The sequence below is a fragment of the Ovis aries genome, chromosome 16 (genome assembly GCF_016772045.2).
Source record: "Ovis aries strain OAR_USU_Benz2616 breed Rambouillet chromosome 16, ARS-UI_Ramb_v3.0, whole genome shotgun sequence".
Taxonomy (NCBI): domain Eukaryota; kingdom Metazoa; phylum Chordata; class Mammalia; order Artiodactyla; family Bovidae; genus Ovis; species Ovis aries.
This window is the reverse complement of record NC_056069.1, coordinates 71805027-71825254: the sequence shown is the minus strand read 5'-3', so window position 1 is coordinate 71825254 and position 20228 is coordinate 71805027. Positions and strand designations below refer to the sequence as shown.

The following is a 20228-nucleotide window of genomic DNA, read 5'->3' as shown; positions in this document are numbered from 1 at the left end:
GCCCACTTCTCTGGAGGTTCCCCAGCAGACAGAGGTGTAGACAGCGGGCCCACTTCTAGAGACTCCCCAGTAGACGGAGGTGTAGACAGTGGGCCCCTCCCCTGGAGGTTCCGCAGTGGATGGAGGTGTAGACAGTTGGCCCCTCCTACCCTGGAGTTTCCCCAATAGACGGAGGTGTAGACAGTGAAACCCACTTACCCTGGAGGTTCCCGAGTAGATGGCGGTGTAGACAGTGTGCCCACTTCCCCTGGAGTTTCCCCAGTATATGGAGGTGTAGACAGTGGGCCCACTTCCCCTGGGAGATTCCCTGTAGATGGAGGTGGAGACAGTGGGGCCCACTTCCCCTGGAGGTTCCAGAGTAGACGGAGTGTGGACAGTGGGCCCCTTCTCCCCTGGTGATTCCCCAGTAGATGGAGGTGGAGACAGTGGGGCCCACTTCCCCTGGAGCTTTTCCAGTAGATGGAGGTGGAGACAGTGGGGCCCACTTCCCCTGAGGGTCCCCAGGTGTGGATAGTTGGTCCCCAGTGGATGGAAGTGTGGACAGCACGGTCCCTCTGCCCTGGGAGGCGCCATGCTTGCTTACCCCATGAGCTCTGGCCAGCACAGACCGCATGCTCAGAGCGAGGGCGGGCACCCCGCATTCGCGCTTGGGGCCCCTGTGGCGTGGGCCCCTCACCATCTCATGTTGGCCTCTCTGTCCTCCCCACCCCCACCCCTGCAGGACCTTAGGCCCTGGATTCCCCCCGGACCCCAGGATCCGGGATCTCTGAAGCTGGTCTGGGGTGACAGCAATTCCCAGCTTCACTGAGGAGCCTGCCCAGTGCACAGCCTGACTTTAATTTCTGGAGATCCCTGGGGCCTGTGCCCAGACAGAGCGGACATTGAGTTGCTTGCTCTCAGTGCAGGTCGGCCGTAGGCAGGAACCTGTGCTCGTGTGATTGGGGATGTCCCCTGATTCAGGGACGTGAACTGCAAAGAGGTCTGATGTGACACAGATGTGCTCGGGTGGCGCCGTACACAGCTGGAGCAGGCACACACATGGGTGGTGGAGACACACGGGTGGCGGGAGGGGCACACACGGGCAGTCCAGGCGCACAGGTGCGGTGGGCTGGCGTACGCTCTGCACGGACCCTCTCAGCGGACTCGGGTTTGTACCAGTGCACATACAGGTGGGGGTGTGTGTGGGCTGGCGGTGCGGCTGCCGCGGGAGAGGCAGGTGGGTTAAGGGCTGGGGGCCCCCAAGCCCTGCCCAGGCATTCACACAGGGAGATGGGGACCCCTGCCCTCCGGGGCCACACCTGAAAGGTCTCAGCACCAGTTGGCCACACGGGGGCGGTGCTGTGCCGCCTGGAGGGCCGCCTGACCCTGGGTCTCACCCAGACCCGAGCCCTGACCGCAGGCGTGGAATTTCCAGAAGCAGCAGAGAAACCCGAGGGATCGGGTCACCGGTTGTGAGGATGGAAACAGCTCTGGGGCTTTTCCTTTGTCAGGATTCTCCACACTCAGGCCAGCCTGGAGCCCTTGAGAGTCGGTTCGGGGATGGGGCAGAGGAAGGGCTACCGGGAAGCCGGTCCAGCCTCGGGGGGCTCAGGGTGGGGCCGTGCAGGGGGCCAGGCCATCTGCTGCCTCTAGCCTGGTCACTTAGCCCCTGCCCCTGGCTGCCTGCTCTCACACTCCTCCTCCACGGGCATCATGAGCTGATGACCCAGCTCCCTATCTGTCTCCCAGGAACATGATGGATGTGCCCGAGACACCACTGTTCTCATCCAGCTTCCTAGCCCAGTTCTCCACGAAGAGGATGGTCGCCCGGTCACCACCCCGGTCACCGCCCATCACCACAGCCAGCTGGGGGAGCCACCTGCGCAGTCCAGGCGAGCCTGGTCAAAGGGGGAGCGGGCGGGGGCCCAGGGTGGGGGGTCGGGGGCTGCAGCGGAGCTGATGTGAGGAGCAGTGTGTGGCATGGCCGCATCACTGCATCTCCCCTTAAGGGCGAGTGTGAGGGTGACTGTGAGCGTGGAAGTGTGCCAGGGCACGCGTGAGGGTGTCATCGGTGTCCAGGCTGCAGGCTCCAGGAAGCCAGCCTGTGTGAGAGGCTGAATGGACCTCTTGGGAAGATGGGTAAAGGCAGAGATTCTTACCTGTTGTACGGTGGTGAAAATGTACATAATGAAAAGTTTACCATTTTAACCAGTTTTAAGTGCACAGCTAAAAGCAGAGGCATTGCTTTGCCAACAAAGGTCCGTCTAGTCAAGGCTGTGGTTGTTCCAGTGGTCACGTATGGATGTGAGAGTTGGACTGTGAAGAAAGCTGAGCACTGAAGAATCGATGCTTTTGAACTGTGGTGTTGGAGAAGACTCTTGAGAGTCCCTTGGACTGCAAGGAGATCCAACCAGTCCATTCTGAAGGAAATCAGCCCTTGGTGTTCTTTGGAAGGAATGATGCTAAAGCTGAAACTCCAATACTTTGGCCACCTCATGAGAAGAGTTGACTCATTGGAAAAGACTCTGATGCTGGGAGGGATTGGGGGCAGGAGGAGAAGGGGACAACAGAGGATGAGATGGCTGGATGGCATCACCGACCCAATGGACATGAGTTTGGGTGAACTCCGGGAGATGGTGATGGACAGGGAGGCCTGGCGTGCTGCGGTTCATGGGGTCGCAAAAAGTCGGACACGACTGAGCGACTGGACTGGACTGGACTGGACTCGACGGGACTGGACGGGACTGGCGAGCGCAGCTCACAGGTATGAAGTGCACTCAGTGTTTTGCAGCCTCACACCACCCTCCGTGTGACCCCTCATCCTGTGAGGCTGGAGCGCCGTCCCCGTGAACACTGAGTCCCCGCCCCCACCTGCCACCCACCGTTCTCCAGGAGCCCGACCCCTCTGGGCCCCTGTGTGAGCAAGTCCTGCAGGGTCTGCCCTCCCGGAACGCGTGCACGTCGCTGAGCACGGGGTCCTCAGATCTCACGCACGCTGGAGCCTGTCTGGGACTCTCCTTCCTGTGTCAGACGTGTGAGTGGAGCACCGTGCGCCCACCCCTCACCTGCTGGTGGACACTCAGGCTGCTTCCAGTCCTTGGCTGTCGTGAACCTGCTGCTGGGAGCCTGGCTGAGCAGGCTCCTCCTCGGCACCGTGCTGTCACTTCCTTCAGGCAGATCCCCAGAGGTGGTGGGTTATGTGACAGATCTATGCTCAAGTTTTTGAGGGACTTCCATCTGTTTTCCACTTGACTGCACTATTTTGCATTCCCACCCACAGTGGCCAAGAGCTCCACTTTCTCCATATCTTGCAACATTTATGTTTTGCCAATTTTTATGTTTTGACTAGTTTTTGGTGTTAGTTCTAGAAGATCTCATAGGTCTTCACCAGTCAGTTCAGTTCAGTCACTCAGTCGTGTCCGACTCTTTGCGACCCCATGAACCGCAGCACGCCAGGCCTCCCTGTCCATCACCAACTCCCGGAGTTCACTCAGACTCGCATCCGTCAAGTCACTGATGCCATCCAGCCATCTCATCCTCTGTCGTCCCCTTCTCCTGCCCCCAATCCCTCCTAGCATCAGAGTCTTTTCCAGTGAGTCAACTCTTCGCATGAGGTGGCCAAAGTATTGGAGTTTCACCTTCAACATCAGTCCTTCCAAAGAACACCCAAGACTGACCTCCTTTAGAATGGACTGGTTGGATCTCCTTGCAGTCCAAGGGACTCTCAAGAGTCTTCTCCAACACCACAGTTCAAAAGCATCAATTCTTCGGTGCTCAGCTTTCTTTATAGTCCAGCTCTCACATCCATACATGACCACAGGAAAACCATAGCCTTGACTAGACGGACCTTTGTTGGCAAAGTAATCTCTCTGCTTTTCAATATGCTATCTAGTTTGGTCATAACTTTCCTTCCAAGGAGTAAGCGTCTTTTAATTTCATGGCTGCAGTCACCATCTGCAGTGATTTTGGAGCCCAGAAAAATAAAGTTTGACACTGTTTCCACTGTTTCCCCATCTATTTCCCATGAAGTGATGGGACCAGATGCCATGATCTTCGTTTTCTGAATGTTGAGTTTTAAGCCAACTTTTTCACTCTCCTCTTTCACTTTCATCAAGAGGCTTTTTAGCTCCTCTTCACTTTCTGCCATAAGGGTGGTGTCATCTGCCTATCTGAGGTTATTGATATTTCTCCCGGCAATCTTGATTCCAGCCTGTGCTTCTTCCAGCCCAGAGTTTCTCATGATGTACTCTGCACAGAAGTTAAATAAGCCGGGTGACAATATACAGCCTTGACGCACTCCTTTTCCTATTTGGAACCAGTCTGCTGTTCCATGTCCAGTTCTAACTGTGGCTTCCTGGCCTGCGTACAGCTTTCTCAAGAGGCAGGGCAGGTGGGCTGGTGTCCCGTCTCTTGAAGAGTTTCCCACAGTTTAGGTCTTCATGAAACTGTTCAGTTTCAGCTTCTTTGGCGTTAGTGGTCGGGGCATCTACTTCGATTACCATGATGTCATTCATAAAGGAAATCAACCCTGAATAGTCATTGGAATATTCATTGGAAGGACTGATGCTGAAGCTCCAATCCTTTGGCCACCCGACGCAAAGAGCCAACTCACTGGGAAAGTCCCTGATGCTGGGAAAGATTGAAGGCAGGAGGAGAAGGGGGTGACAGAGGCTGAGATGGTTGGACGGCATCACCGACTCGATGGACATGGGTTTAAGCAAACTTCAGGAGATGATGAAGGACAAGGAAGCTTGGTGTGCTGCAGTTCATGGGGTCACAAAGACTTGGACACGACTAAGTATCTTCTTCAAAGATGGAGAAGCTCTATACAGTTAGTAAAAACAAGACCGAGAGCTGACTGTGACTCAGATCATTAACTCCTTATTGCGAAATTCAGACGTAAATTGAAGAAAATAGGGAAAACCACTAGACCATTCAGGTATGACCTAAATCAAATCCCTTATGACTATACAGTGGAAGTGACAAATAAATTCAAGGGATTAGAGCTGATAGAGTGCCTGAAGAACTGTGGATGGAGGTTCGTGACATTGTATAGGAGGCAGTGATGAAGACCATCCCCAAGAAAAAGAAACACAAAAAAGCAAAATGGCTGTCTGAGGAGGCCTTACAAACAGCTATGAAAAGAAGAGAAACTAAAGGCAAAGGAGAAAAGGGAAGACATACCCATTTGAATGCAGCGTTCCAAAGAATAGCAAGGAGCGATAAGAAAGCCTTCCTTAGTGATCAATGCAAAGAAATAGAGGAAAACAACAGAATGGGAAAGACTAGAGATCTCTTCAAGAAAATTAGAGATACCAAGGGAACTTTTCATGCAAAGATGGGCACAATAAAGGACAGAAATGGTATGGACCTAACAGAAGCAGAAGATATTAAGAAGAGGTGGCAAGAATACACAGAAGAACTGTACAAAAAGATCTTCATGACCCAGATAATCACGATGGTGTGATCACTCACCTAGAGCCAGACATCTTGGAATGTGAAGTCAAGTGGGCCTTGGGAAGCATCACTACGAACAAAGCTAGTGGAGGTGGTGGAATTCCAGTTGAGCTATTTCAAATCCTCATAAGAGATGATGCCGTGAAAGTGCTGCACTCAATATGCCAGCAAATTTGGAAAACTCAGCAGTGGCCACAGGACTGGAAAAGGTCAGTTTTCATTCCAATCCCAAGAAAGGCAATGCCAAAGAATGCTCAAACTACAGCACAATTGCACTCATCTCACATGCTAGTAAAGTAATGCTCAAAATTCTCCAAGACAGGCTTCAGCAATACGTGAACCATGAACTTCCAGATCAAGCTGGATTTAGAAAAGGCAGAGGAACCAGAGATCAAATTGCCAACATCTGCTGGATCATCAAAAAAGCAAGAGAGTTCCAGAAAAACATCTACTTCTGCTTTATTGACTATGCCAAAGCCTTTGACTGTGTGGATCACAATAAACTGTGGAAAATTCTGAAAGAGATGGGAATACCAGACCACCTCACCTGCCTCCTGAGAAACCTGTATGCAGGTCAAGAAGAAGCAACAGTTAGAACTGGACAAGGAACAACAGACTGATTCCAAATAGGGTAAGGAGTACATCAAGGCTGTATATTGTCACCGTGCTTATTTAACTTCTATGTAAGTACATCATGGGAAATGCAGGGCTGGATGAAGCACAAGCTGGAATCAAGATTGCTGGGAAAAATATCAATAACCTCAGATAGGCAGATGACACCACCCTTATGGCATAAAGCGAAGAGGAACTGAAGAGCCTCTTGATGAAGGTGAAAGAAGAGAGTGAAAAAGTTGGCTTAAAACTCAACATTCAGAAAACGAAGATCATGGCATCTGGTCCCATCACATCATGGGAAATAGATGGGGAAACAGTGGAAACAGTGTCAGACTCTATTTTGGGGGCTCCAAAATCACTGCAGATGGTGACTGCAGCCATGACATTAAAAGACGCTTACTTTTAATGTAAGAAGAAAAGTTATGAGCAACCTAGATAATATATTCAAAAGCAGAGACATTACTTTGGCATTACTACAACAACGGTCCATCTAGTCAAGGCTATGGTTTTTCCTGTGGTCATGTATGGATGTGAGAGTTGGACTATAAAGAAAGCTGAGCGCCAAAGAATTGATGCTTTTGATCTGTGGTGTTGGAGAAGACTCTTGAGAGTCCCTTGGACTGCAAGGAGATCCAACCAGTCCATTCTAAAGGAGATCAGTCGTGGGTGTTCTTTGGAAGGACTGATGCTGATGCTGATACTCCAATACTTTGGCCACCTCATGCAAAGAACTGACTCATTGGAAAAGCCTGTGATGCTGGGAAATATTGAAGGCAGGAGGAGAAGGGGACGACAGAGGATGAGATGCTTGGATGGCATCACTGACTCAATGGGCATGAGTTTGAGTAAACTCTGGGAGTTGGTGATGAACAGAGAAGCCTGGTGTGCTGCAGTCCACGGGATCGCAAAGAGTCGGACATGACTGAGCGACTGGACTGAACTGACCTGAAGCAACTGAGCAATGTTTGACAGTGGCTATCCTAATAAGTGTGAGATCATATCTTATTTGTGGTTTTTATTTGCATTTCCTTAATAATCTGTGAAAAAGCCAACTTAAAACTCAATATTTAAAAAAGTAAGATCATGGCATCCGGCCCCATCACTTCATGACAAATAGAAGGGGAAAAGGTGGGAGCAGTGACAGGTTTCTTCCTCTTGCTCTAAAATCGCTGTGGATGGTGACTGCAGGCATGAAATTAGAAGACGCTTGCTTCTTGGCAGGAAAGTTGTGACAAACCTAGACAGTGTATTTAAAGGCAAAGACATCACCCTTGTCAAGCATCCCTGACTATAGTGTGAGGGTTTGTTTCTGGGCTGTTTTGTTGGTCTATACTTACCTGTTTTATAGATGAGAAAGTGAAGGCTCAGCGAGGACCCATAATGTGGCCAAGGTCATGTGGTAAGTGGTGCTTAGGCTGGGGTTTGGCGGAAGGGTGCCCTGGCCCTGCTGTATTCATGCAGAGGTGGGTGCACAGGGGGCCCGTCAGACCCAGCCACTCTTCCCACCAGGCCCCGTCCAGCCCGGCTGTGCTCGGCCCTCACCTGGTTCACAGAGGTGCAGACTAGCTTCCAGCAACGCACAGAAACAGAGAGGTAAACGTCTGCCCCCAGAACCCAGGAAGGGCAAATTCCAGGGGAAAGCTGGCAGTCCGTGTCCCCAGAGCCTGGTGGGGCTCAGGGGGGCAGCGGCAGGGGGTGGCTGAGGGCTCCCTGAACAGGGAGCCCCTCCGCCCTTGAGCAGGAGCCACCCCCTGAGACAGCACCCACAGGTATGCACTGCCCAACAGGCCCAGCGCTCTGTCCACCCCAGCAGTGCCTCCCTCTGTGAGAAGCGCGGGACGGTTCCCTCGGCACCTGTAAGAGGGCAGAGCAAGGACCTGAGGACAGCTCAGAGCTCCTGACGTCCACAGTCTCAGAGACGGCCGGAGACATCGCATCAGTTAGAAAAGAACCACTTCTGGTCACAGAAATGACACAGAATGGACGCAGAGCAGCTGGAAGGGAAAAGCTAGAGAACAGAGCCAACTGTGGGGAATAGAAGTTCAGAACAGAAGAGAGCCTTTTCCAGAGCTAAGGTGCGCCGGGAGGACTGGAGGGGAGCGCGGGCGCAGACAGGAGCAGGGAACTCTGCGGAGCCGCCCTCAGCCCGACAGGGCAGTTTCTGAGAAGGCCCCCCACGTCCCTGGAACGGGGGAGCTCCTGCAGGAGAAGGGGCCGGTCCCCGGTGGACAGAGCCTGGAGCGGGGCCTGAGGGGTCAGGGCGGGGGGCTGAGGCGGCCTGACTCACGGAGCTGCGGAAGGCTCGCTTCTCAGACACCAAAGGATGTGGGGGACGAGGCAGGTTCAAAGAAACCCAAGTGAGTCATCGTTCTTGGGGAGCGGGTTGTGCAACAAAGGAAGCGGCTCTAGCGAGCTGCCCATCCTCCCCCCGCCCCGCCCCGCCTCTCCCCTGCCCTCCTCCCTCTCCCCTCCCCTTCCCTGCTCTCTCCCCTCCCCGCCCCGCCCGCCCGCCCCCTTCCCCACCCTCCCCCTGCCTCTTCCTTCCCCCTCCCCCTCCCTTCTGTCCCCACAGCGGCTGGTTCTGGGCTGTGAGGCTGTAGCAGGTTAGGGTTAGGGGTGAAGTTAATAGATGAAAGTTCCTGCTGCCTGGCCCCCCTCAACAAAAAACCCAAAGGTCAGGAGTGAGGGAGGCAGGGGTGGCCTCTGCCTGAAGCTGAAGGATACACCGGACAGCATTCCAGTCAGAAGGATCCTGGAGCAAGAGGAGGGGAGGGCGGAGCCTGGGGGTCTTGGCTGCACCCTCTTCACAAGCAGGGCTCCTGGGGATCCTGACCCCCCGCCAGGCCGGAGGGCACAGTCCCTCGTCTGCTCTGTGCCCTGGAGCAGGAAGCTCTGCTTGGCCGTGCACTGGACACTGGGCACACTCAGGCACACTCAGGGAGGCACACTCAGGGAGGCACACTCAGGGAGGCACACTCAGTTAGGCACACTCCGGGATGGCCCTCAGGCAGGGAGGGGGCACTGCGGCACTCTGGGCTCCCCCCCCTCGCGGGGGGACAGAGAAAGCGCAGCCCTGAATGAGGGCTGCTTGGGCAACATGCTGTCCCCCGGGCCGGGGGGCCTGGCTCCTGTGCTGGGCACCTGCAGAGCAACTGCACACCCCGTCCGCCCTCGAGGAGGCCTTGGCCGTCTGGGGAGGTGGGGAGGTTGGAGCGGGCCGCACAGCAGGGATGGCGCTCAGGCTCGCGTAGCCGTCAGGTCACCCACCTCCCAGGACGGCAAGTCTGGGGCGCGGACGCAGACACCCAGTGAGCAGCGAAGGCACCTGGGGGTGGTCTCTTTCCCAAGCCTCTTCCCTGCCAGGTGGTGGCTACCCTCCCACCCTAGGAGGACAAATGATCTAAGGAAGAGGAGTCTGTCCCTGGCTGGTTGGACCTTCGTTGCCGGGGCAAGGAGGGCGGGGAGAGAGGGCAGACTCAGCAACCTGGAGCCTATTTGCAGTTGGGGTTCCTGGGTGTGGAGGGAGGGGAGGTTCTGAAGAGAACCCCGCCCGAGTCGCAGCCCCAGAGGGGCACAGTGCGGGGGGCGGTGGGCAGGGTGGGCACGTTGCTCAGTCGCTTGGTTGTGTCCGACTCTCAGCGACCCCACGGACTGCAGCCTGCCAGGCTCGCCTGTACATGGGATTCTCCAGGAGAAAACACTGGAGTGGGTTGCCATTTCCTTCTCCACACGGTGGTGAATAAAACAGGGCACCCACAAGCTGCCGTGTGTCTCCACGGTCTGTGTGGACTGTGTCCTGCTGGCCTCCTGGAAACACTGCCCAGGTGGGAATGCCCACTCACGGTGGGAATGCACCCGGGGGCTCTCATAAAGGGGCTTCAGAGGAGGCACCGCCCTGGGAGGGCTGCCCTGTTTGTGTTCAGTCCCAGTGACGCCCCCAGGTCTGCAGAGGCCGTGGGCTCTGGGGCAGGCACAGCCGACGGGAGGCTGGAGTGGCGGGGGCGGTGCGTGGACACTGGCTTCTCTGTGCTCGGCGTAGGGAGGCCCCGGGAAGAGGCAGCAAGACGCGCTGAGGTGTCTCACTCAGGCGGGCTCCCCAGGGGGCTGGTGGGTGCGTAGGAATGATGCCCGGGCAGCAAGCTCGAGGGGACACAGTGGATGCCGGGCTCTGTAAACAAAGCTCCGTGTCCTTCTGTCACCCACCCAGGGATCTCCACCCTCCATCCTGCTCTGAGGGCCCCCTACAGGCGTGGCCTTCACAGAGGGGACCCTGTTGCCCCTGCTGTCCGAGATGTACCCTCCCAACGTCTTACGCGTGCTTTCCCTTTCTTTTTAACAAAAAGGGAAAACAATGAAAGTAGTTCAAAAGCACTCCGTGCTTCTGCAAAATAATCAGCAATTGTGGACTTTTTACAAGGGAAAGAAATGAGAGTTTGCCTGTGATCTGAGTTATGCACCCGGAGTCTTTCTGCGCACAACACACTTTACAAAAATTGGATCAAGATACAGCAGCTGATTCTAACTGCTTAAAAAACACAGCCACAGAGCTGCATGTTGCTCCATGTCAAAAGGTAATATAAAACAGTAATAATAAAAGCTGACACTTTGAGTCCTTGTTCTGGAGTGGGGACTCTGCTTTTCCTCAGGTAGAAGTGAATGGACCTGGTGAGTTTGCCTATTAGACACTGGAGCAAGAAACATCTGTGTGATTTCAGGCAAGAATAGGCCCTGTAAAAGGCAGAGGAGATGGACAGCAGGGTTTGATCTGGGGTGGATGTTCTCTCTGAGGACAGAGGATCAGAGCGCAGTCCTGCCAGTAGCTGCAGAAGAGATTTCCTGGAGCAGGAGCAAGTGCCAAGGTCCTGAGGCCTGTGGTCTGTGAGGTCAGGATGGGACCAGGGTTCTGGGTGGGGGTGGGATCAGGGCTGGCTGCAGGCTTGCATGAAGACAATGCGAGGTTCCCTGGGGACCGGGGAGGGTCCGGATTGCCGAGCAACACAAGGAGGCCCCTGGGCCGAGGTCTCCGGGGACCCTTCAGACTTTGTGGAGAACCCAGGGTGTGAGGTGAGATTCATGGATGTCTGGGAGGCTCTGGGCCAGATATGCAGCTCCAACCCAGTGAGGGAAAGCGGGCCTTCCAAAGTCCGGACATGTCCACCAAGATGGAGGGAGGGTAGGAGGGTCAGGGTGGAAGAGAGGGAAGGAGCGGGGGAAAGATGGGAAGGGTCGGCTGGAGGCCTTAGCTCCCGTGAACCAGAAAAGTCCGGATCAAGACTTCCTCCTGGAAGGTGCGAGGTTAAAAGTACTATATTAATATTTTAAACTGTAAGACCCTTTGGTTTTAGCAATAACCCCACTGAAGCAGGTAGAGCAGGATATGCTACGTTACACATTCTGATCCGGATGCCGGGACCCAGCGGCTAGGGGAGTTCGGACCCTGCACCTCCTCACCGCGGTTAGGTGCCCACCGGCCTCAGCTGGCGGGGCGGAAGGGGGCCGCGACTGGAGGCGAGGACTAGAGTCCGGGGCTCCCGCGGGGAGCATGCGGGCCCCGAGGGGCACAGCGCAGCCTGGAGGCGACAGGGCGTCGAGCGCTCCGCGAGGACGCGGGAGGCGCAGGGCCCCAGCCCGCCGTGGCTCGCTCGGACTCGGGGACCACGGGGAGAGAGGGGCGCGGGGCAGGACGCCCCGGGCGGGGACGCTCGAGCCGACCCGGGGACCCGGACCGCGCGGGGTGCACGCGCGCGCCCCCTGCCGCCGCCGGGGCCCGGTCGTCTCGGGGCGGGGCGGCTCGCGTGCCGGGGTGGAGCTGTCCTTTCGCGGCCGCAGCCGCCGCCTGGTCCCTGAGATGCGAGCGCCGGCAGCCGTGCCAACACAGCTCCCGGCCCCGGCGGACGCCTCCCGCGGGCGCTCCCGAGCCTCCGCGCCCCGCCGGCCGGGTAAGTGCCCCGGGCGCGCTCCGCCGCTCGGGCTCCGCGGCGGAGACCCGCGCGCAGAGCCATCTCCCCAAGGGTCCCCCTCCACTCACCCCATCCTCAAGTCTCCAGGCCCGGGGGTCCAACCGGCAGCTGCTCACCTAAAAATAAAACAGGAGCTTTCGAGGGACTTCCATTGCTCGTGGTCACTCAGCTTCCCGACCTGGGTGCGTCAGACAGCCCCCTCCCCCGGCGTTGGGAGAGTTGGGCCAATTGCCCTTAGCTCTTGGCCCAGTTTCCCTAGGAAATGTTTCGGGCAGATGCTAGGGGTTGGGGGGAGACTTGGAACTGAACCCCTGAGCCCTCCCCAAGGCAGCTGGTGAGAGTGGGGGGCCCCAGAGCTGGGGGTGTGCAGCTCAGCCCCCTCCTTCCCGGCAGGGAGCGCCAGCCTTGGTTCTCACACTGGATAAGGCTGAAGGCATGTGTTCCAGGAATTCGCTGGGCTTCAGTTAGTGGCACCAAGAAAATTTTTCTCCCTAAAGTCTTATTTTGAGTGGTGGAAAATCCCCAGCTTGTGGGCACTTTGTGAAAGGCACTGGGCTGCCCACAGGGCAGGTGACCAGTCAGAGGTCCGAGGCCAGAGGCCTTGGGAGGTTAGCCCTGGGGCTCCTCTGTCTGTCTCCCGGTTGGTCTGAGGGGCTGGGGCCAGAGGCTGCCCCCTTGGAAGTGTCCAGCGGGTCTCCAGCTGTGCCCGCCCGGTGACTCACGTGGGGCCTGTGCGTGACCGGCCACACGCTCTGACCCTCAAGGGGCCGGGTGCAGACGGGAGGCGTGAGAGCGCACCCTGGGCACTTGCCCCCTCGCTCCGGGTACTCGACGGTCGTGACTGGACCTCTCCTGGCCTGGTCAGCAGCCCGGCCCACCCAGGCCGTCTCCAGGGGCCTCTGGCGGAGGCGGGCTCCTGTGCCTGGCGGGTCTCCGCCCAGCATCCGCCATCAGGGCCTCCAGCCTGACTTCTGCAGCCTGTTGGGCCCAAGCCCCGTCCCGGTGGTCTCAGGACCCACTCGTGGGCAGGTGAGCGGCCTTCTGTCCCCGGGGGGGAGGGCAGTCTGTGCCAGCTCCAGCCGCTGGGGCCAGCAGACCACGCCTATGGTCTGTGTGCCCGGGAGGACTTCGGGGTGGTCCTGGGCAGAGCTTGGACTTGGACCTTGGGCATTGTCCACTTCTTGATTTGGCCCCAGAGTGGGGCGGCCAGGTGGACGGGCACACACGCTGGGCAGGAGCTGTGGGCACCACTCTGTGGTGTGGGAGGCTCTTTTATTTTTGTTTTCTGCTTATGTGTATTTTATGAAGTGGACAACTATTATTTCTACCATGAAAGGGTCTTGGGAAAGCCCAGATCCCTCCGAGTAGCCGAGTCAGCTCCGAGCTCCGGGAGGCTGGCCCCACACTGCCCGGCGGTGCGTTTCTGGGGAGGGTGGCTCAGGCCCGCCAGGGCTGCATCTGTTTGAGAGAGTCTGCAAGTGGTCAGGAAAATGGAGCCCGCACTGAGGCACGACGAGGCTCTTCCAGGGAACAGCGGCATCCCGGGGTTCCTCTCCCACCCTTCACGGGGTGCCTGGAGTGTATTTGTTTGCTCTGGTGCTTTTTGCCACAACTTGCGTTTTTAGGACCTTACCATCCTGGGCCTTTGTGGGCTGGCTGTGGGCACGCTGGGGGAGGCCTGCACTGGGGAGCCTGGATCCATCTCAAGTCCTGCTGCTGGAGGGGGTTTGTACGGAGGGAAGTGAGGGGTCAGCACCACCCCCTCGATGTGTCCCCCCGGCTCATCTTCCCTGTCACCCCCACCCCGCGCCACCCCTGATCCAAGCCGTGGGCTCGTTTAGGGAATGGTGGCGCTGGGGAGGGGTCTCCTGGGGCCGGTGCAGGTCAGCCCCCCACCGCTTTGGGTCCTGATGGGGCTCAGTGGGTCTCTGGGTGCCCAGCCCCTCTCGGGTGCGGGGGAACGTCCCTGGCCAGTGTCCCCTGAGGCTGGGCTGGTTCTGGGTGCGGCTCAGTCCTCTCCTGCCGGCATTGAGAGGCCTTGCAATTCAGATGACATGACCTCGCCTTCTGGGCTCCAGGCCGCGAGGCCCTGACCTGGCTTCCCAGAGACGGGCAGGCCTGGTAGCTGTGGCTCCGGGTGAGCTGAGAAGGCTGGACCCTTCCCAAGCATCTGCCCACCAGGCCTCACTCACCCGCCCCAGCCCGTCTCCAGAGCTCTCGTTTCCTCAGACTCGTCACCCCGCAGCTTCAAAGCCAGCTGTTGCCCCCCAAGCCCTGCAGCTGCCCCCCTGCCCAGAAGCCGCCCCAGCACCGCCAGGAACACCCCAGCCCAGCCGCCCTGCCCCCCCCGGGAACACCCCGCCAGCGCCGCCACCGCTCGGTCCTTTTCTGCCACTCCTGTTTTCCTGGCTACTCCAGACACTCTATTTCCATTTGTATAGAAATTTGTGTTCTGTGTTTTCAGGGTGGTAACATTCAATTATATGAAACTGACCATTAAAGAGTTTACAGTACCGTGGTATTTATTGAGTATATTGCCAAAGCTGTGCAACTACCACCTCTAATTCCAAAACATTTTCTTCATCCCAAATGGAAATGCCATACCCTTCTTTTTTCCTCCGGCCCCTGGCATTCACCTACTTTCTGGACGTTTCCTCCCCATGGAATTGGGGTGCATCCTTGGGGCCTGCCTTCCGTCCCAATGAGTCGCGTCTCCAAGCTCCATCTGTGTTGCAGGACGCCAGGGCTTCACCCCTTCTTGCGGCGAGTGGCAGGCCACAGTGTGTGTGGGCCACGTTTCGCTTACCTGCTCGTCGACTCGTGGGCATCTGGGTGGTTTCTGCTTTTTGGCTGTTGTGAGTGATGATGCTCTGAGTGTTTGTGTGCTCTGAGCGTGCGCTTTCCGTGCTCTTGGGAGAGGAGTGGAATTGCGGGGTTGTATAGTGACTCTGTGTTGCCCTTTTTGAGGAAATTCCCAAACACTGCCTACAGGAGCTGTGCCGTTTTCCATCCCCACCAGCAAGGCACTTGGGACCCATTTTCCCTACATCCTCACCGACATCTGTCGTTTGCCTTTTTAAAAATATTGCAGTCGTCGCCGTGGGTATGGAGTGGTGTCTCGTTGTGGGTTTGGTTTGCATTTCCCTAGAGGCTCATGATGTGACCGTCTTTTTACGTACCTGTGGACCGTTTCTATGCTTTCGAGGGAGAAATATCTGTTCAGGTCCTTTGCTCATTTTTAATTAGGTTGTTTGTCTTTTTGTTTTCGCGTTTGAAGAGTTCTTTTTATAGCCTGGATTCTAGACTTTATCAGATATGTGATTTGTATTTAATATTCTCTGTGTGAGTGTCCCTTCACTTTCTTGATAGTGTCCTTTGAAGTCCACATTTTAAATCTTGGTGAAGTTCAATTTATCTCATTTTTCTTTTCTTACTTATGCTTTTGGTGACATATCTAAGAATCCATTGCCAAATTTAAGGCTGAAAGAAACATAGCATTCTGTTTCCTTCAAGTTTTACAGTTTTAGCTCGTACCCTCAGGTCTTTTACTAACTGGTTGACATTTGTCGGTGGTTGGTGGGTCCCCCGCCCTTCGGTGTGTGCGTGTCCAGCTGTCCAGAATCTTTTGGTGAGGGGGCCCTTCTTCCCCATCGAAGGGCCTCGTTGTTGAAAATCCATAGACCACGCATGTTTCTTCTTATGCCACATCTCTCTTCAAAGCCTTTTAAACCCTTTTATTATGAAAGTTTCAAACCTTCTACGAAAGTGGAGAGAGTTTCATAACAAGCCCGACCCATTCATCAGGCAGCATGGCCCCCACCCCACTCCCCAGACTGCGCAGAAACAGTGGCCCGCGTGTCATGCTCCCACAGGGTCAGCGTGTATGTGTCTCTGAAACGTGTGGACTTTAAGAATGAGCCTTTGATGGGTTTTTTTAGTTAATTTTTTAAAATTGAGAGACTTTGGTTAATCGAAAGAAGTATCAGCAACAGTGAAAAGAGAGCTCAAAAGGGTATTTAGGACTGAGGGAGGTGCCCAGAGGGCTCGTTTGGGTGTGGGGGTTCAGGCTCCAGGAGAGCAGGGGTGGTCGCCCCGCTTCCCGGCCCCCGGCACGGGTGGGCAGGAGCATGCAGATGGCGGGATGCGTGGGAGCCGGAAGCCCCTGGTGGTGGCCGGTGTCCCACAGCGCTCACTGCGGAGGAGAGGTGCTGGGAGGGCCCGGCCCGTGGAGCAGGCAGGTGCCTGGCACTCGGGGTCCCCGGGGACCATCCCCCGCGTCCCGTTGCTGCTGGGGTGCCGCCTCGTCCCCCTCCTGGCCTCTGTGCTGTGGCTGCCGTGTTCGTCTGCGTGGGTCGTAGACCTCACTACACACTGTTGTCGTTGCTTAAACAGTGAATCTCTCTTAAAGACATTTAAACGGGAAGAAGGGGTCCCGCATTTCTGCTGCGCAGCGGCCACTTCCTGTGCTTTCTGCTCGCTTGTGGACCCGCGTTTCCATCTGGTATCACTTTCCTTTGGCCTGAAGACACTCTTTCACATTTCTTGTAGTGTGGGTCAGCTGGCAACGAACGCTTTCGGCTTTCTCATGTCTGGAAAAGTCTTTATTTAGCCTTAATTTTGCGCAGTGAGCTCCCGCGTCAGCAATCCCACTCCTGTGCCTTTTCCTTGGGTGCTCTAAGGGTGCGGCTGCTGTGTCCTCCGCGCCCGTGTCTCTCAGGAGGCGTCTGTGGTCACACTTACCTGTGCCCCTCTGTGCCCAACACTGTGGTCTCTGGCAGCTGCTAAGACTGTCCTCTTTATTGCTGGTTGTGAGCGAGTTGATTTTGATGTGCCTTGTATAGTTTTTTCCCTCTTTCTTACGCTTGGGATGCAGTGACTTCCTGAATCTGTAGGTTTGTAGTTTTCATTGTTTGGACAAATTTCTGCTATTATTGCTTACTTCTGTCACCTCCTTTGCCCTCCTATTCTTTAGGGCCCCAGTTACACATATTAAGCCTCTTGAAATATCTAAATATTTAATTTTTATTTTGATGCTATTATAAATGGTATGTTTTTTTTCCAATATCTGTATTCAGTTGTTCATTGCTAGTGCATGGAAACAGTTGACTTTTCTATATTGTCCTTTTTCTCTGTGACCTCGCTGAACTCAGTTATTATAAGAGGTTTGTCGTAGCCAAATTCTGTCACTTGCCCTGTGGACCATCATGTTGCCTGTGGACACTGGGGGATGATGGCGGGGACACCTTTGTCTCGTTCACGTCTCTGGGATGTGCTCAGCCTTTCCCTCCTAGGTGTGACGTCTGCCGCACATCTTCCCGTAGATGCCTTTTACCAGGCTGAGCTTCCCTGGTGGCTCAGGTGGTAAAGAATCCATCTGCAGTGCAGGAGACCTGGGTACGATTCCTGGGTCGGGAAGATCTCCTGGAGCAGGGAATGGCAACCCACTCCAGTCCTCTTGCCTGGAGAATTCCATGGACAGAGGAGCCTGGTGAGTTACACTTCATGGGGTCACAAAGAGTTGGACACACATGAGTGACTAACACTTTATCAGGTTAATTAACTTCCTTCTATTCCTAGTTTAATGAGAGTTTTAAAAATTATTCTACATGGATTTGGCCTAATGCGTTTTATATATGTTGAGGTGACCATGTGTATTTTTCTTTTGTTCATAAATAAAGTGAATTATATTCAATTTCTTGAATTCCTTGAGCAAACCTCACTTGTGATATGTTGTGCTCTCTGTATATTTCTGGTTCCTCTTTGCTAACATTTAATTGAAGATTTTCGTGCCTGTGTTTGTGAGGGATGACTTTTGTCTATAGTTTACTCTAAACATCTTTGGTTTTAGTATCGGGAATGCTGAACTTAAACTAAGTTGGTTGTCAGTTTTAAATTTGATTTTAGTTTTTGCAGAGAATTGTATGGTTTCTCCCTTCAACTGGTAGAATTTGCCAGTGACTCCACCTGGGCTCTTGCTTTTGTTTGTTGTAGGAGTAGATACAGGCTAAGCAGGTTATTTTTCTCGAGTGAGTTTGTTAGTTTATGTCCTTCAGGAAACTGGTCCATTTCATCTAAACTGTTGAATCTGTGGGGAGAGTGTTTGTCTTGGTCCCTTTAGTGAAAGTGTTATTGCTCAGTGGTGTCTGACTCTGTGTGACCCCAGGGACCATAGCCCGCCAGGCTCCTCTGTCCATGGAATTCTCCAGGCAAGAGGGGGTTGCCATTCCCTTCTCCAGGGGATCTTCCCACCCCAGGGATTGAATCAGGTTAAATGGGTTAAATTCTTTACCATCTGAGCCACCAGGGAAGCCCCTTAGTCTCCTTGGACTGCCATAACAAAACACACAGGCTCAGGGGCTTAAACAACACCTGTGAAGAGTGAAGATTCATTTCTCACAGTTCCAGCAGCTGTGAAGTCCAAGATCAAGGTGCCTGCTGACCTGACTTCTGGTGAGAAGGGGCTTTTTAGCTCGCACGCAGTGAAGAGTGTTGTGCTCTCTCCCTCTTCTTGTGAGGCCAGCAGTTCTGGCAGGGCAGGGTTCCGCCTAGAAGACCCCCTTTAGCCCTAATCGCCTCCTTGAAGGCCAGTCTCCAGGGAAGTCAGATGTGGGACCAGGGCTCTGGCCCATGAGCTTGCAGGGCACACAGCTAAGTTCATGACCGTGTTCTCTTGCTTTTCTTCTGATGGCTGTGGGATCTGTAGTGATGTCCCTTTGTTTCCAAAAGAGTGAGGTGGGCTGCTTGCTGCAAAATCTCTTACCAAAAGGTATGTGGGGTCTGGCTACTCGCTGCCCAAAGCCAGTAAACAGGCCAGGTTTGTGGAAACTTTGCTTTATTTCAGATGCTGGCAGCTGGGACGGAGAGAGGATGGCCGATGTCTGTCCAAAGGCTGACTTCCACCCCGCTACTGGCAACCAACAGGGCAAGAGCTTTTATAGACAGAAGGCGGGGGGGGGGGGGGGGGGGGGGGGGGGGGGGTTCTACATGCGGAAATAGCACAGTCAGCTCTAACAGTCGTCTTCAAATTGGGCATCAGTGGTCTGACCAGCATCATCTCGGTGGTTTTAGGTGCAGTTAAATTTCAGCTCCGGGCCAGTTTGTCACCATTTCTTTGAGGCCAGTTCCTGGGTACAGTCTGGCCATCGTGCAGTTTAAATTCTCCACCTGGGGTTTCAGTGCCTATAAGACAGCTCACAGGATATGGCTCCGGATATTACGTATAGCCTTTGAGAAAGAGCCGAAGGTCCTTGACTGTGCTTAACAACTGCACTGCTATTTAGTCCCTGTTTCCCTTTGTTTCTTCATTGCTCACTTCTCCGATTAAACTTATTCTTTGACTGAAGTTTTCTGCAGACAGGAGACAGGCAGAGGAATTGGTGGAGGGCAAGGACCATAGGGTCTGGCTCTGTTCACCTTCTTTTATTCATGATATTGGTACTTTGTCTCTTCTCTATTTTTTGATCAGCCTGGCAAGAGGTTTATTAATTTTGTTGGTCTTTTCAAAGAACTAGCTCTTGGCTTCATTTATTTTTCTGTTTTCCTGCTTTAAGCTTCACTGAGGGGCTTCTCTGGCAATCCAGCGGGCAGGGCGTTGCTGTCTGATGCAGGGAGTGCAGGTTTGATCTGTGGTTGGGAAGCTAAGATCCCACATGCCTCCAGGTCAAAAAAAACCCAAAACAAACAAACAGAAGAAACATAAGTTTTATCGATATTTCCTCTTAATTATTTCCACCTTTCTGCTTGATTTGGATTTGTTTTCTTGTAGTTCCTTAAAGTGGAAGCTTAGGTTACTTACCTGGAACCTTTAATTTTTTCCTACTATAAACATTTAATGTTACCAGTGTCCATCAAAGTACTGCTCAGCTGTACCCCATAAAGGCTGATGTGTTGTATTTTCATTCAATTCAAAATATTTCTAAATTTTTTTGAGACTTTCTCTTTGACCTGTGGTTATTTGCTTACCAGATAGTTGCGAATTTTCCATATATGTTTCTAGTTTAATTTCATTATTGTTAGAGAACATACTTTGTATGATTTTTATTCTTTTAAGTCTGTTAAGGATTGCTTTACATTTCAGAATATGGTCTGTCTTGAATGTTCCAACTACAGAGAGTGAGGACTCTGCTGCTGTTGGGTGAAGGGGTCTGTATGTACTTCAATTAGTCTATGTCTGTTGTTTGGATATTCCACAACCTTTGTGATTTTCTGTTTATTTGC

The 20228-nt window shown here is 54.2% G+C and overlaps 1 protein-coding gene and 1 long non-coding RNA gene across 5 annotated transcripts in view; one reads left to right on the top strand and one right to left on the bottom strand.

Moving 5' to 3' along the window:
- Positions 1-7051: 7051 nt before the first annotated feature.
- Positions 7052-8433, bottom strand: LOC121816781 (uncharacterized). Its single transcript, XR_006056464.2, has 4 exons — positions 8339-8433; positions 7594-7905; positions 7389-7498; positions 7052-7288 (listed from the first exon to the last, which is right to left on the bottom strand). It is a non-coding gene; the product is annotated as an uncharacterized LOC121816781 (long non-coding RNA).
- Positions 8434-11873: 3440 nt separating this feature from the next.
- Positions 11874-20228, top strand: part of AHRR (aryl hydrocarbon receptor repressor) — an 85934-nt gene continuing 77579 nt past the window's right edge. For 3 of the 4 annotated variants that reach the window (XM_042234003.2, XM_042234002.2, XM_042234001.2), the window contains exon 1: positions 11874-11990. In XM_042234003.2, the coding sequence (XP_042089937.1) occupies positions 11900-11990 (91 nt within the window). In that variant the 5' untranslated portion in view covers positions 11874-11899. Of the gene's footprint in view, positions 13041-20228 lie in introns of all 4 variants that reach the window. The other variant, XM_027979965.3, reaches the window with a different exon arrangement.